The sequence below is a fragment of the Verticillium nonalfalfae genome (assembly GCF_003724135.2).
Source record: "Verticillium nonalfalfae strain VnAa140/NRRL 66861 chromosome Unknown scaffold_128, whole genome shotgun sequence".
In the NCBI taxonomy this organism is placed as follows: Eukaryota; Fungi; Ascomycota; class Sordariomycetes; order Glomerellales; family Plectosphaerellaceae; genus Verticillium; species Verticillium nonalfalfae.
This window is the reverse complement of record NW_021167353.1, coordinates 13,484-27,942: the sequence shown is the minus strand read 5'-3', so window position 1 is coordinate 27,942 and position 14,459 is coordinate 13,484. Positions and strand designations below refer to the sequence as shown.

The 14,459-nt window shown below is 56.5% G+C and overlaps 3 protein-coding genes across 3 annotated transcripts; 2 read left to right on the top strand and 1 right to left on the bottom strand.

Annotated features, from left to right (window-relative positions):
• Nucleotides 1–919: 919 nt before the first annotated feature.
• On the top strand, nt 920–2,664 carry D7B24_001373 (uncharacterized protein; the record flags this gene model as incomplete). The annotated part of the gene is made up of 5 exons (XM_028635610.1): nt 920–1,007; nt 1,070–1,123; nt 1,250–1,411; nt 1,478–1,705; nt 1,916–2,664. 5 exons carry the CDS (start codon nt 920–922, stop codon nt 2,662–2,664), a joined length of 1,281 nt encoding a protein of 426 aa, XP_028491900.1.
• Nucleotides 2,665–4,516: 1,852 nt separating this feature from the next.
• Nucleotides 4,517–5,325, bottom strand: D7B24_001372 (uncharacterized protein; the record flags this gene model as incomplete). The annotated part of the gene is made up of 2 exons (XM_028635609.1): nt 4,517–5,079; nt 5,142–5,325. 2 exons carry the CDS (start codon nt 5,323–5,325, stop codon nt 4,517–4,519), a joined length of 747 nt encoding a protein of 248 aa, XP_028491899.1.
• Nucleotides 5,326–10,195: 4,870 nt separating this feature from the next.
• D7B24_001371 (uncharacterized protein) lies at nt 10,196–14,455 on the top strand (the record flags this gene model as incomplete). Its single annotated transcript, XM_028635608.1, has 5 exons — nt 10,196–11,276; nt 11,347–11,418; nt 11,491–11,709; nt 11,775–12,526; nt 12,581–14,455. 5 exons carry the CDS (start codon nt 10,196–10,198, stop codon nt 14,453–14,455), a joined length of 3,999 nt encoding a protein of 1,332 aa, XP_028491898.1.
• Between the last annotated feature and the right edge of the window lie 4 nt (nt 14,456–14,459).

Genomic DNA, 14,459 nt, shown 5'->3' with positions numbered 1-14,459 from the left:
ACTGGAAGGACCCCGGTTTTTTTCCGTGGCTTAATCTTGCTCCTCTCCCCCCCCAAATCTCGTTGCTCGCAAGTCGCTCGTTCGCTCGCGCCCCGGCCCGACAAACACTTCGCCTCGATTTTCTTCGTCTGTCCACTCACCCCCTTACTGACACTCTCTCCGGATTTCCTTGACGCCGGTCACCACCTCCTCCTTCCCCTATCAATCAGCTATCCCCGAAAACCAGGGATTTCTCCTGACGTTGTACGCCTGGCGATATCGTGTTCCGACGCATCTCGAAGCTTCGACCACGCACCGATTTGGAGTACCAGTACCAGTACCAACATCTATCTGTACCCGCCCCCAGCGCCAGTGCCAAACGTCTGCTCTCTGCTGCATTCTTGCTCCAGACGTCGCACCCAGGCCTCGTACGCCTTCTGCCCACCGATTTGTTCTCTCTACCTCACCTTGTTCAATACAGGGCCATCTGTAAGTGTTTCTTCTCGTACGTGCCAGGTTCACCCCCCGATCACGCCGGCGGCGGCGGCAGCAGTCCGAGCGACGCAAGGACCTGTACCTGGGCCTGGACATGACCACAAAGTAGCCCGTGGTCCGAGTGTCAGGTTTTCGCTGCACCTTCATCCACCACCTCCTTGTACCCGTCGCATCGCCCGGTTCTCTCCCGATCCCCACAATCATCCGCTGCCCATCTGCGACACTCACGTCCCAGACTTTTTTTCTTCCCCCCCTTATTCTCATTACGCTCCCTTGCTTCTTTGTCGGCTCCCAACTCGATCGCTGACTCGATATCACCAGAGAACAACAGCGCGCGACCGGTTGACCGTTGTCGCCCCCCACACGACGTCCACTCTCCTCCTTCTCAAATAGCCGCACAGGATCCATCAACCATTAACCCCTCGCCATCAATATCGACGCGATCATGTCCTACTACGAGAACAACCCCCAGCAATGGTCCAGCCCTGGCCAGAACAACTGGGAACACCAGGCGCCGCCTGCTTCGCGTGGTGGTCAGTCAATAATGATGCTGCATTACCATCTTGGAGCCCAGTTGACACTTTTCACCTGACAGCATCCGGCGGGCCCACGCCTCAGGACGACTTTGCCTTTTTCTACCAATTTGAGGGTGAGTCGGAGCATCCGCAGATCGCTGTGAAGCCTGCGAGCGTGTTGAATCGGTGCTCGCCGTCTCGACAGAGTCGCTATGCGTGCTGCACGAAAGACAAATTGGCTAACGAAATGACAAAATCAGATGTCGCCCGAACCCTCACTGCCAGGCCTACTGAACTCGATCGCTTTGAGAACGTCTCCAAAAATAACAAGTCATACGGAATGAGCGGTCGCCGTGAGTACCCATCCCCGGGCCCCAAGATGGGTGGAGGTCCTGGAGGTGGAAGGAAGTCGGTCGACTACAGTAAGTGGACTCGTATCAGGCGAGCATCACCAATTTGCTTCGCCGCTGACACTCATCTTTCGCTAGACGGTCGCATGTCTGCGGGCCCCGGATCTCGCCCTCACTCCGTCAACCAGTTCGATGATGCCCGAAACCATCCCAACTCGAACCTCCAGAACTTCTACGCCACCCAGCGCCAGCAGTCTTCGCGCGGCTCCAACGAAGCGGAGCAGATGATGCAGGCGAAGAGACGGATGGCAGCTCAACGGGAGCGTGAGCTTCGCAACCTCCACACGGAGCAGCAATACCAACGAAGTAGGCCACCCTCTGCAGTCTAAAGCACATGAGGCTTTCCAATGGCAAAAAAAAAACACCCTTCAAAATAGATAATTCAGGCCATGGGGTCAACACACCTTCCGGAGCTGTTTCTCCCCGTCATATCAAACATCGAAGATGCATTTTCTTGATCTACAGTAAAGCAACGTCTGACCGAGTACTCACGCTGACCACTTGTTTTATCTACAGATGTGCTGACCGACGTCAACTACAACGGCAACAGCAATGGTGCTACTCCAGCCCCCGCCACTCCCAACAAACAAATGTCGGAGGAGGAGACCCGTGAGCTCATTGCTCGCCAGCGCAGTGCTCTGTATGGAGAAGGTCCTTTCGCCGAGAAGGCGGGCTACATTGACGAGACGGGCATCGTCCGCGCCGGCAACCCTGGTCACAGCGGTCCTCCCAGCCTGCGTGGTGCCTCGCCGATGGGCTACGAGGGTGGCGCTGGCCCCTTCCGCGGTGGCCTGGCCGGTCCCAGCGATGCTGCTAGTCTACGAGGCCAGTCCCCCATGGCCCAGGAGCTCCGCGGCAACCCCCCGCCGCACTCTGACGTCCACTCTGCGGCCTCAGCAGCTGATGCTGCCGCCCACGAGCAGGCCTCGCGCACTGGTAGCACAGCCAGCCCGCAGCCCAACACATCCAACAAGAATGCGTTCGACACGGCTGTCAGCCAGGCTGCTGCTCGCACCACCAACTCTTCTCCTGGCGGATCTTCGTCTCCCAGGCAGGAGGGCCCCAATGGATCGAAGCCTAGTCAGCAGAGCGCATCCGTTGCTCCTATTGGTACTAGACCCTCGGCTGCGCCCGCCGCTGGGTCCGCCGCTTCAAAGCGTTCGACCACGCCGCTGGCCTCCCCTGGAGGCTGGGGCCGCGGCAACGGTGTCTGGGGCCCGCAGTCATCTGGTCTGGGTGCTACTTCAGCCAGTGTTTGGGGTTAAGCATGCTTTTCGTGGACATTTCTGTATTTCTGGCCGCTCGTCGACCACAACAGGTACGGAATAGGCGCAAACAGGGTAGGGGTTCGACCACAGCTGGTATGTTTCACTGGTCTTGCCTGGCGTTTCCTCACCACAGAGAACTCGACATATATCATTGGTGCGGCGGATCATGGGAGCGAGGGAATGCCTGGGCATTTGACACGGAGTTTCTTTCGCCACGACGGAGTTGCATTCTGCACGCTTATGGGGTCTGAATAAGTCTGCCACAGGGATAAGGATGCATATTGCGAACGGGGTTCTCAGCGGGGGTATGTTACTGCCGTTACCGGATGCGACTCAGGATACCACAACGGAAGGTTCTGGCGCGTAACTGCAACAGCAGCGGAGCAAGGCGATGTTTTACTTTCGGGGAGCTATCCTTTCGCGTTGGAGCGAGAACATGGACATGGGGAGGGGGTTCAGGCGCGAAAAACGGCCTCTTGGGGCAACCTGTGATTGCTCGGGACGCATTACGGAAGGGCACGGGCATGACAGGGCTCGGACTCGGGATCTGCTTTTACACTTTCGACGGAGACTTGGACGCAAAACACACGATACCAGACGTCGCCTCGCATTCAGATCGGCGACGGGACCACGGGCTGACAAAACTCGACAAAAACAAAGGGGTGGGTTAACAGGATTTGGCGCGGTTTGGTGCTTGGGCGGTTTCCTTCTTCCTATAATGCTGGGTCCTCAGGTTTGTGAGGAAGGGTGTCAACACTTTTCTACTTGTGTCCTGTGGAGAGTTCTCCTACAAGCTGCCGGTATGAATGTGCATCGTGCGGTACTGGTAATACTGGGGTTGTGTCTTTCAATCGTTCTCGCGGAATTCTCTTTCTTTCTGCTTTCCGGGTCGGGCGCGTCTGTCTCTTCACCACCACTAGTAACGAGGTTCAATCGGGTTCGGGGGTGGGGGAAATTGTAGGAGCATGCGCAAAACTTCCTGGGCTGCGAATCGGGACTGAACTTGTTGGCGGGCAGATAGACGACGTCTTTTGCTGGTTTCTGGGGTTCCGGGCTTTTTGTTTTTTTATTGTTTGGTATGGCGAAGATCTGTTCGAAGAAGGGACGGGGTTGTCGAATCTGGGGGCATATCTTGAGAGCTCGTAATGAAAACTGGCGTCCGCGGACTTGGTCATGTGCTTGTTGTTTGACACTGAAAGAACAGTTTCTGCATCCCCCTCCCCCAACTCTCACCATCATACAGGCGTCTTGTCGTTCAAGCAGCAAACGGTACTGCGACCCGCCAGCCCGGATCGCGTCAGCCGTGCCCACACGTGCGGAGCCGTCCGCCTCCGGCCCGATCTGCGTCGCGGCACGCGCCTTACGTCCTTCCAGAAAGTGCAAACTCAAAATCCAAACCGCACATCAACTCTTGTCAATCGCGAATGCGGGCAAGCGCAGAGCGGGTCGTGCCGCATAGCCCTGTCGCGAGCGACGGATGTGGTAGAGTAATGTCTTGCCCCGTCTTCTCCTGTCCTCTCCCTTCGCGCACCCGGGTCGGCCAGTTCACTTTTTTACTTGGGATCCCTTCCCTTGCCCGGTGTATCTGTACCAGATGCCGTGGTTGTGCCTCGTGCTTGAAACAGACGGTTTAGCGAAGCGCTGTGAAATAACGACAGAATTGGCTGCCTTACTTGCAGGTTCCCTCGCACATGTGAGCGCAAGTGATAGAGAGGATAGGTGGTAGTTCAACAAGTTATGCAGCTTGCTATGTGTACTGTCTTTCCAATTGCCTCGTGCATACTCGTCCATGTCTTCAACAGGAAGCATTGTACCGCAAAGTCGCCGTGTGAATATAAACTAAGCGCATTCAGCTACCCTTGAGAATCTTGACGCCCATTTCCAGATCAAGGACGTCGTCCACTTTGAGCGCCTTGCCTCCCCAGACGACGGTGCCGCGCCCGTCCACGGCAAATGCGCCTGCCGTCTGCCACTTATTGCCCATCATCGTCGTCTCATCCTCGTCCTTTGCGCCGCGGGCCGATGCCGGTCCTTGAGTGAGGCCCCGGCCGTTGCTGGCCGTGTTGCTTCGACTTATTTTCCCCTTCGCCTCTGTCGGCATGATGTTGTCTCTGCGCGAAGTTGCGCTTGGTCGCTTCATCGCCCCGGCGACCTTCTCGCCAAGCCAACCAGTCTCTTTCCAACCCTGCACCTGGCTGCTGGGGTTGAACATGTGCCAGACGGAGCATAGTCCAAGACCCCATGCGGCGTAGATGGCGCGGTCCTCGTCAATGACCACCTCAACGTTCCATGCACCACCGATGAGGTCAAGCCACTTCTGAGTCGCCGCCTGTGACGAGTGAGAGACAGCGACGCAAGCAATCTGGTGCTTGACCGAGATGGCGCGGAGAGCAAGGAAGGTCTTTTGGGCAACTAGGAGGGTCTGTCAATGAAAATTGTCTTGAACGATCATACGCCCGCTCGCGACTACGTACAAGCGCATCCAACGCAGCGGAGAAAGACAAGCAGGACAGGCCGCCCGCCGCCAAAGGTGAGTTTGCGGTCCCTGTCAAGCGGCGCCACGTCGCCTACTTTAGGACACGCGACGGCCACAGGGACAGGCGGCGGGGGAGGTGTGAACCATGGCTGGACAGTGACGGGAATGGACTTCATCGACATCCAAGCCGGCCAGCCCCCACTGGTGTTGCCTTCGTCATAATCCGAGGAATCGCCTCTCTTTCCCCTACTGCTGTCCGGCTTTGGATCGTTCCCACCACCAAAATTGAAGTCCAACGAGTTGCTTGGCAGCCCTACCTTTTTAAGGGCGAGCTTGGTCGTCAAGCTAGAAAACATGGTTGCCTGTGACGATTCAACTTCATGCAATATCACCTCGAACTTATAGTATGTGCGCAGGGATTGGCCAGGTGCCTGACGTAGTTGAAATCGGCGACGAGGATGAGGGACGATGTTCAGTTGGGTATTGGGGCATAATTCCGAAGTGGAACACTGCAAGAAGGAGCAACATGAAAACTAATGGAAACGAAAGTGATCATTCTCTGGCCTTCGGTATCCCGTGATGTGAAACTTTGGCATCTTCTGCCTGATACAGGGGACGTCGCACGTTTGCCCAGGCGGGCCTTTAACCCCTGTTCAGTATTGCAAGTTGGGAGCTATGGCGTTTTCAGGGTCCTTGTGAGCCCCTTCGCTCGAAATAGCATGGTGCGGTCCCGATTGGCTGGTTCTTCAGCGCGGGGAGAAGCAGTGGTTCAAGAACGATCGACCAGTGGATAGTGCGATTGATTGACATGTATCATTGTTGGGCTCACATGTTCCGGCTTCATCGACCCGACTGATACCCATGGGGCAAGGCCAAGTCGGACGTCGGGTTCGTGGTACATCGACAGAGTGATCGTAGACTAGTGGGTCGTGACGTGCCAGCTGATAAGCGCCGCGAGGAATGTGTCTTCTCGGATGGGTAGTCTCCGTGGCCAGGTGCAAAAGTGTGTAAGAGTGTCGAGCACATTCCGGGAATCTCGAGTCCGTCGCCCAGTCGGACAAAGTTAGGTGCAATTGGGGGCACATGACCGGTCTCCGTCCTATACTTGTAGCCCCTCGCGTACTATCGACGCAAGAGAATGGCCGAAGACTGCGACGGAGCCAGCTCTGGATTGGTGGCACACTGTATTCAGCACTACCTACAATCTTGAAAGCTGACACGAGGCGGAGCTGACGGACACGAGGCAAAGTGACAAGTCTTGGCGACACGGCCGCTCAGTACAGCCGTAAGAGGCTGACATGGTACTAGGTAACCCTGAGGCACTCTTTCAGCCGCTTCCTGTCGGATCTCGGCGCCGATGATCGATTGGTAGAGTCCAATTACTAGACCTCTTGCTCCCGATGAATAAGCTGCCAACTGATGCTGTGTGATACGACGGCACTAGGATCAGCTTGACACCTTGCTGGCCGCACGGAGAAGAAGTGCGAGACCAAAGGGGTTCGCATCGAAGCACGACAAGACAACGGTGATGTAAGGTCGAATGTCAAGACATGCTGAGCTAACCTTGGAGATGCGACTAGTGAAGTACGCTTCATCCGACGCATCTCGTCGCGGGCTGGGCGAGACCTTACGGCGCATGCAAGCCTCGGATATGCGATGCGGAAGCCCGGTTGCCGCGGCTGATTTTGGCCTGAACATGAATTGACAGATGTCGCCAAGTTCAAAGCTAGTATGCGCCGTGCTGCGATGTGCGGTGCAGTCATATACCGGCTCATCGGACGGGCAGAATTTAACAGCCAAGGGCTCATGGTTGAGGCAGATCTCGAATGCAAGCGCGGCTCAGTCTGATGTAGGATGAAATCCGTCCGAAGGACCGATGACGCTCCAACAGTCGCTTCCAGCCATCGTGGGGTTAAGGCGACAGGGGGGCGCACCTGAATAGGGTCGCGTTCTCCCACTGTAGTACCCAACCTTGTCTTTGGTGTTGCTTGCGCCCCCCTGGGGGCATGTCGGCGAGCGGTTGGAGATGATGGATGAAGGACGCGGACCGGGACCGAGTTGATTGGACGTGATTGAAGTTCAGATGACGATTCGGGTCTATGGGGCTGACGCTGGATACTTTGAACCCAGTGTCATCAATGCCAAGGGAGCACGCAGAGAAGGACGAGGACTCAGCTTAGTCGTCAGCCCTACTGCCACTGCCACCCAACTAATTGTTCACCGGTGCCCGCCCGATGCAGTTGCGGTCCGACTGCGGATGCTGTGTCATGTTGGGTTGTTGCATGCACATGCTGTAGCGACATGATTCTGCTCGTTTGAAAGGCAGAGGTGAACTATTGTCACAGTAAGGTGGCTTGCCAGTCGAGACCCCAGTGGTTCAACAGGGCGTTGAAGCAAGGGGAAAGCTTGGTAGTGTCGGGGAGCTAATTGGCGCTGTCTGGAACAAACGGCCCCAGGGGCGTTGTTTGGGGCTCAGGAAATTCGACCGTGGTCGGTGGTTCGGGAGTTCCATATTGAGGAGAGGTAGATTGGCAATCTAGTGCTGGCGAGGACAGAGAGAGAGCTGCGGCGAAGGGGAAGGGGATTGGAAGGGGGAAGACGTCGTATCCTGTCCTGCCGCGAATTGCCGTTTCGGGGTGATGTGAAGCGAGGGAAATGATACGAATGTCCATGTAACGCCGATGTCCACTCACGCATTCAATCGCGCATCCTCTTTTTGCAGTTTCGACGAGGTGGTTCAGGGTTGGCTACTGGATTTATGATAAGTCGTGAAATCTGGAGGAGCAGGTGAAGTGATATTGTCGGGTGACGGGAAGCTATGAGCCACATTCCTCAGGTTGGTGGCAGGTGCCTCTTTCTGGTGTCTGGGCATCATCGTCCATTGCAGTTACCGTCCTCTCACCATTCGCCCCCCTCCTACCATATAATTGCCTACCTGTCATGTTGAAAGGCAATTGCGGACGGACCTCCAGGCCAGCCTTCGAGAAGGACCTAGCTCATCCGCACGGCCCAGAAATCCAATTCTGGCAGCCGATCCAGCACAAACGGCCCCGGTCGGTCACTGTCCGTGCACTGTGTGATGCACTCCGGGTCTTGCTACTGTGCCCTGGACTAGCAGGTGCAGGTGAATGGATGGTATTGAACGCCCCGACCCCACCATCCCACTTGTCACTGACCGAATGACTGTCCGCTGCACCAGGCTAGGAAGTATGCTGCATCATTGCCCTTGTGCTTTTCCATTCAGGGCAGGCACCACCCACTAGAATTATCGTGCTGTACTCCACCAGAAGCTGTTGGTGCTTATGCTACCGCCTGCCGCCGCCGCCGCCCTGAGCGCTGGAGGTTGCCTGTCCACTAAGTGTGCCTACTTTTTTTTGTCGGTAGGCAATCGGAATCGGGATACCAATCGTGATTGCCGCCTGGAGCAAAGAGATGTGGCCGACAATGAGAGAATCACCCAGCCTGGACCTACGACATCATTGGATTGGACTGCAGCGCGAGTGTTGGAAAGTGGAAAGGGCCGGCGTGGAGAGACCGCCACCCCCTCCAAATAGAAGATACCTCTGAATGGGAGCTCCCTAAAACAGCCCCCCCCCCCCCCCCCCTCCATTACTTCCACTTCCCTTGGACCACCAAGTCGTGTTGTGGGCAAACAAGAATTGGATCATGCCAAAGTCGTTTGCTCATGATTTGAATCCTCTTTTTTTTTTTCCCTCCTTCGGGGAGATAGCGTGCGTGACTCGCTGTACAAACAGGCGGCAAGCAGCATTCTTGACAGCATCGATCGACAAGGACATCGCCAGACCTCGTGTCTCTCGTCTATCAGCCTACTCTCCCCCAGCTAGCCTACCAACAGTCGGCTTTCTACATTCTGCCTCCACATTGGCCTCCACCTCTTGCATCTACCTGCCTTACCTCAGGCACTTTCTCCCTCTCATCGCAAAGCGCACATGCCATAGGGTATCGCATCGTACCTTGCCTTACCGTCATACCGCACCGCACCGCACCGAACCTCGCTGCAGCAGCGCTACACAGCAACCCGCCGTGCGAACTGCCCCCTCGGTCACCTGCACGTACCGCCGACCCCAGTCAACCACATCCACCCCATCTAGGTCCTAGCAAGCACCTTCTAGAGAGACCTTTGCCCTGCACACCCGTGCGTGGCACACCCCGACCTCGCAGCCACGGCCATACATTTGCAACAAGACTCGAGACCGAGGACGAGAAGGAGAGAGAAGAGAGAGTGTGTGTGTGTGTGAGAGAGAGAGAGAGAGAGGCAAAGGGGTGGCAGCTCCACCGTGCAAATACCGGGTCGGCTCAGACTTTGGCCCATTCCCTTTGACGACAGTGTCCCTCCTGTCAAGACACTCCGCGGTCCCCTTTCGCCGCCGCGCCCACCCTTGTCCATTTGCTTTTGGGACCAATGTCCCCGATCTAACGATTCTCCACCTGTGCGACCCTTTTACCACCGTGCCTTCCACTCCCGCGCACCTACCAAGCAACGTCAACGACAGACTCTCTCTGGCCCTTCCCCTTCCTTCACTCACTCGATCGACCGACCGACCGACTGACAAACCGACATAACACACCCTCTCCTCTTCTGACCCGAACGATCAACCGACAGTCCGACCACGAGAAGGGGCACAGTCTCGCGCCGTGTACATCATTTGGATTACTTTTCGCGCACACTACTATATACCCCCCTCCCAGCGGCCACATACAACACATACTGCGTCCAGGCTTATTTCCCTCTCACGGAAACCCGAGTCCTTCTTCGCTTTGGCACCTATCCTCGCCCCCAAGAAATCGTGGTCTCGCTGATCGCTGGTCCAGTCGTTTCTACTGCATCTGCCTTTGTTTCGTTCTGGTCGTTCGCTGGTCGGCACTCTCTTCCCCCCTTCGCTCCGTCTGACAATCCTTCACCTCTGTCAAACGACCACCACAACCTCCCACCCCGACAGCGACTCCCCTCAGGGCCATCCACGATCTCTCTGAAGCCTTGCCTCCCGGCACTCGCTGTTTCGATCCCGGTTGCCGAACCAGGATCGCTTAATGGCAAGTCAAGCCACTGCAACCGAAGAGACGTATAGTTATTACTCCTCCGCCTCCTGGCATCACCACGCCGCAAACGCCACCGCCCCTGTCTCGGGAACGCCACCCTCGACAGCGAAGCAGAACCCCCAGCTTTCCTGGACCAAGTATCACACCAGTGCCGCAAACCCATACACCGAGTCCTCCGGTGTCCACAACCTCACCCACGGCGAGGTTTGGCCCTTGTGGTTCCCTCACCAGGCCTCTCTCTACCAAGCGCAAGTCTTGCACTACAGCAATCTGATTTCTCCAGGGCGGGGAGGCGGACTGCAGCAACCACAATCGCTTCCTCCCTCCACCGTGGCGACCCCTAGTCAGAGCCAGTCGGCTGGCCGGTCGAGAGCCTCTTCCAAGGTGTCGAACAAGGAGCACCCATCCTCCAAGGGCAACGAGAAAGGCCATGGGAATAAAGCCGCCAACAATAAGGACAAAGGCGACAGAGCTGTCATAGCAGGCAGAGTTTCGCCCACGATGGCTAATCCGAAGCAGAGCCAGCACTCTCAGGGCGAGCACCTGTCCCACCCCTTGCCCGCGCGTCCTCGTGGTGGCCACAAGCATGCAATTCAACCCCACTCGAACTCGGTCCCTTCTACTCCTCAACAACATGCTAGGAACTTCTCTTACGAGTCGAGGGAGCCCTCTCCTACTGCCAACAACAACCATTCACCTCGGTCGGCGTATTCCGAAACCAACAGCGCCCTTCCCTCGTTACGACCGCTTGTCCCCACCATTACATGCAAATTCGAGACGTCTTCGTACAACTTTAAGAGGCGAATGCCCTACAACATTGGCAGCGGTGTCTGCGAGAAGGTGGACGCGGCCAAAATCAAGACAAAGTTGACGGAAGAGCACGAGCGAAAGCTGACGTCCGACATGCGTGAGCTCTACGACAGGTTACTACCAACGCCGAAAGTCGAAGAAAACCGTCAGAAGTTGGTCGCGAAACTACAGAAGATTTTCAATGACGAGTGGCCTGGGCATGATATCAGAGTGCACCTCTTTGGCTCCTCGGGAAACTTGCTTTGCTCCGACGACTCAGATGGTATGTTGCATGCGGACATTGCATGGATTAGAAGACCTTGACTGGCTAGCTAACGCCTATTCCTTCCTAGTCGACATTTGCATCACGACGACGTGGGCTGAGCTCGAGGGTGTCTGCAAGATAGCTGAGCTGTTGCACAAGAGTAAGCCCGCATCCGTCGTCTCGACACCCCCGTCCATGTGGAGCATCATGCTGACAGTCTGTTCTCAATCAGAGGGCATGGAGAAGGTCGTTTGTATTTCTGCCGCCAAAGTCCCCATCGTCAAGATATGGGATCCCGAGCTTGGTTTGGCATGTGATATGAACGTCAACAACACATCTGCTTTGGAGAACACTCGAATGGTGCGGACCTATGTTGAAACCGATCCGCGGGTTCGTCCGTTGGCTATGATCATCAAGTATTGGACAAGGAGAAGGATAGTCAACGACGCCGGTAGGTCCCAGCCTTGCTCTTACACGTACTTGGTTGCCTCTGACTGACGTTACTCTCCGCAACAGCTTTCGGCAGCACTCTCAGCTCGTACACGTGGATTTGCCTGATTATCGCCTTTCTCCAGTTGCGAGATCCCCCAGTCCTGCCGGCGTTGCATCAAAACAAAGCCATGCGGCTTTCCAAGAAAGGAGGGCCCGAAAGCACCTTTGCCGACGATATCGATCGTTTGAAGGGCTTTGGTGATAAGAATAAATCGACACTAGGGGAGCTTTTGTTCCAGTTCTTCCGGTACTACGCGCACGAGTTCGACTACGACAAGCATGTCCTCTCGGTGCGGCAGGGGAAGAAGCTTCTTCGATCCGAGAAGAAGTGGGCAAATAACCTCTGCGTCGAGGAACCCTTCAACATTGGGCGGAATCTGGGTAACACCGCAGATGAGTACTCATTTCGGGGACTCCATCTAGAACTTCGGAGAGCATTCGATTGCATCGCCGAGGCAAAGCTGGACGAGTGCTGCGAGCAGTACGTGTTTCCGAAGGAAGAGCAGCCACCGCCTTTCATCCGGCCACCAAACGCCCCTCGTCCGGTTATGATTCGGAGTTCGTCGCAGAGCAACCAGTCGGGTCGCGGAGGGCGAGGCAACTATCGCGGAGGGCGCCACTCGAACAATTACCGAAGCGGGAACTCGAGTAGACGAGCATCATCGGGAGTGGCCTACGACACCAACACGATGTATATGCCCCAGAATCCGATGACACCGCAGGAAGTGGCTTGGTACCAGCACGCGGCCGCCCAGCAGCTGCAGTACCCGGGCATTGTGAGTAGCAACCCGGTGAGTATGCTTGCACTGGATTCTAATGCGCACCTGCAGCTTTTCAACCAGTCTCAGGTGCTCCAGATGCAAGCTCAAATGGCAGCTCAACTACACGCTCATCAGAGGATGCAGGGCGGCTCATCTACGCCCCAACAGCAGTCTCAGCAGTCTCAGCAGGGCTCATCTGAGCGCTCGAGGACGAATTCGTTTGAGAACCCCCCCCTCAGCGCTCCTCTCGCTGCGTCGGACTGGTACAGCATGTACAACTTGCAACTCCAGGCCTTCTATGGCGCGCCGGCGTACACGTACCCACCCTCGCCGGCAACCACGTCTGCTGCTGGACCAGAGTACAGGAGGCAAAGATCGACGATGGCAGCTGACTCGGGCGCCTCAACGTCGGGAAGCTCGCTTAGATCGCAATCCCAACCAGCATCACGCTCGGCTCCTCAGGGCCAACCAGGCCAACCCTTCTCAGGCTCGGCGCCGCAGTCAAATGGCATCGCGGGCCCACGACTCGCTAACGGCGTCTCTATCCCCAGCTTCACGCCGGAGGATGCAGACTATGATGCGGTGCCTAGACAACCGAACAAAGACTCCCCAGCGTCTGAAGAAGGGACGTACGCTGGGTATTACGTGGCTGACAGCTCGAGCCCAAACCAGCGGGCACAACCCATTCCCAACGGTATTGCCTTTGGTGATCTGGCACATAATGCCCAAGGCCGGCGCAGATTGTCAACCGACCAGATCCCGCAAACATTGCTGGATCGCCGTCTCCGAAGGAAGTCCCGCTCCCCGTCGCCATCGCCCCTGGGTCATGCCAGAGCGTATTCGATTGGCACCCAGGCAGGCCCATCATCTTCTGCTCCGATGACTGTACCAGCCAACCCGAGCAGTGGCAACCGATCAGCCGCTCGGCCTCTGGTGGTCAATGGTACTGGGTCCTCGGCATGGCGGGCAAGCTCGACCCCTTCGCACAGGCAAGGATCCTCCAATCTGTCTGTCACTGATAATATTGCGCGGGAAGATAATGTCGCACTCTGTCCCGACAACGTCTACAACGTTCCAGGACTAGGCATCAGCACGCAGCATGCACCTGCGGTAGACCTTCCACTCGCGGTCACAGCAGACGTTGCCCGTTCCCAAAGCTTGATGCCTGAGACACGGACACCAGTCATTGTGAACGGAAGCACGAATGTGTCAACCTCCTCTGCCGCAGCAGGCATGCCTATTCCTGGTGCTGTTCAGCCCATGGAGGACGCCTCTTTCCGAGACCGCATCAACCTCATGGGATTGACGAATTATCAGACTCAGCAAGCAGCATTCCAGTCTGATGCCGCAAGTGGTGTACCAACCTCGACGACGAGACAAAGGATGAGCACTAGACAACATCAGAACGGAGTGATTGCACCGCTTGATCTTGCAGTCCGTGAAGGTCGTAGCAGTGGGCATCCGCTGGCCCTTGACCCACAACATCTCTCTCCTATCAACGAGACAAGATCTCCCTCGCCAACTACCGTCCGTAAGCTTGATCACGCGTTCAAGACCGACAACACCAATCTGCCCCGTAGTGGTACCATGGACAGTCTGGCCGAGCCTTTCCGACCTGGACAGGCTCTCACTGAGCAGATGATGTTGTCTGCCAAGGAGCAGAGTCAGCTGCCAGTCACTGGTCAAGGCGCAGCACGAACGTCAGCGGCGCCGTCTGGGCATCCTCTGCAGGTGTCACTCACGCCGAACCAAATTCCACCCTTCAACCCGAAGCTTGGTGATTCTCGCGAGAATGGACACACCCGTGGCGCCAAGAGCGAGAGCCATAGTGCCGATGGTGCGTGGCAGAAGGCCACCAAGAGCCGCAAAAAAGGAGGGGACGGCCGGGTTGCTGCACCCAGTGAACAACCTCCTCGACGCGGAGAGGACAGAAAGGGCGGCTGAGGCG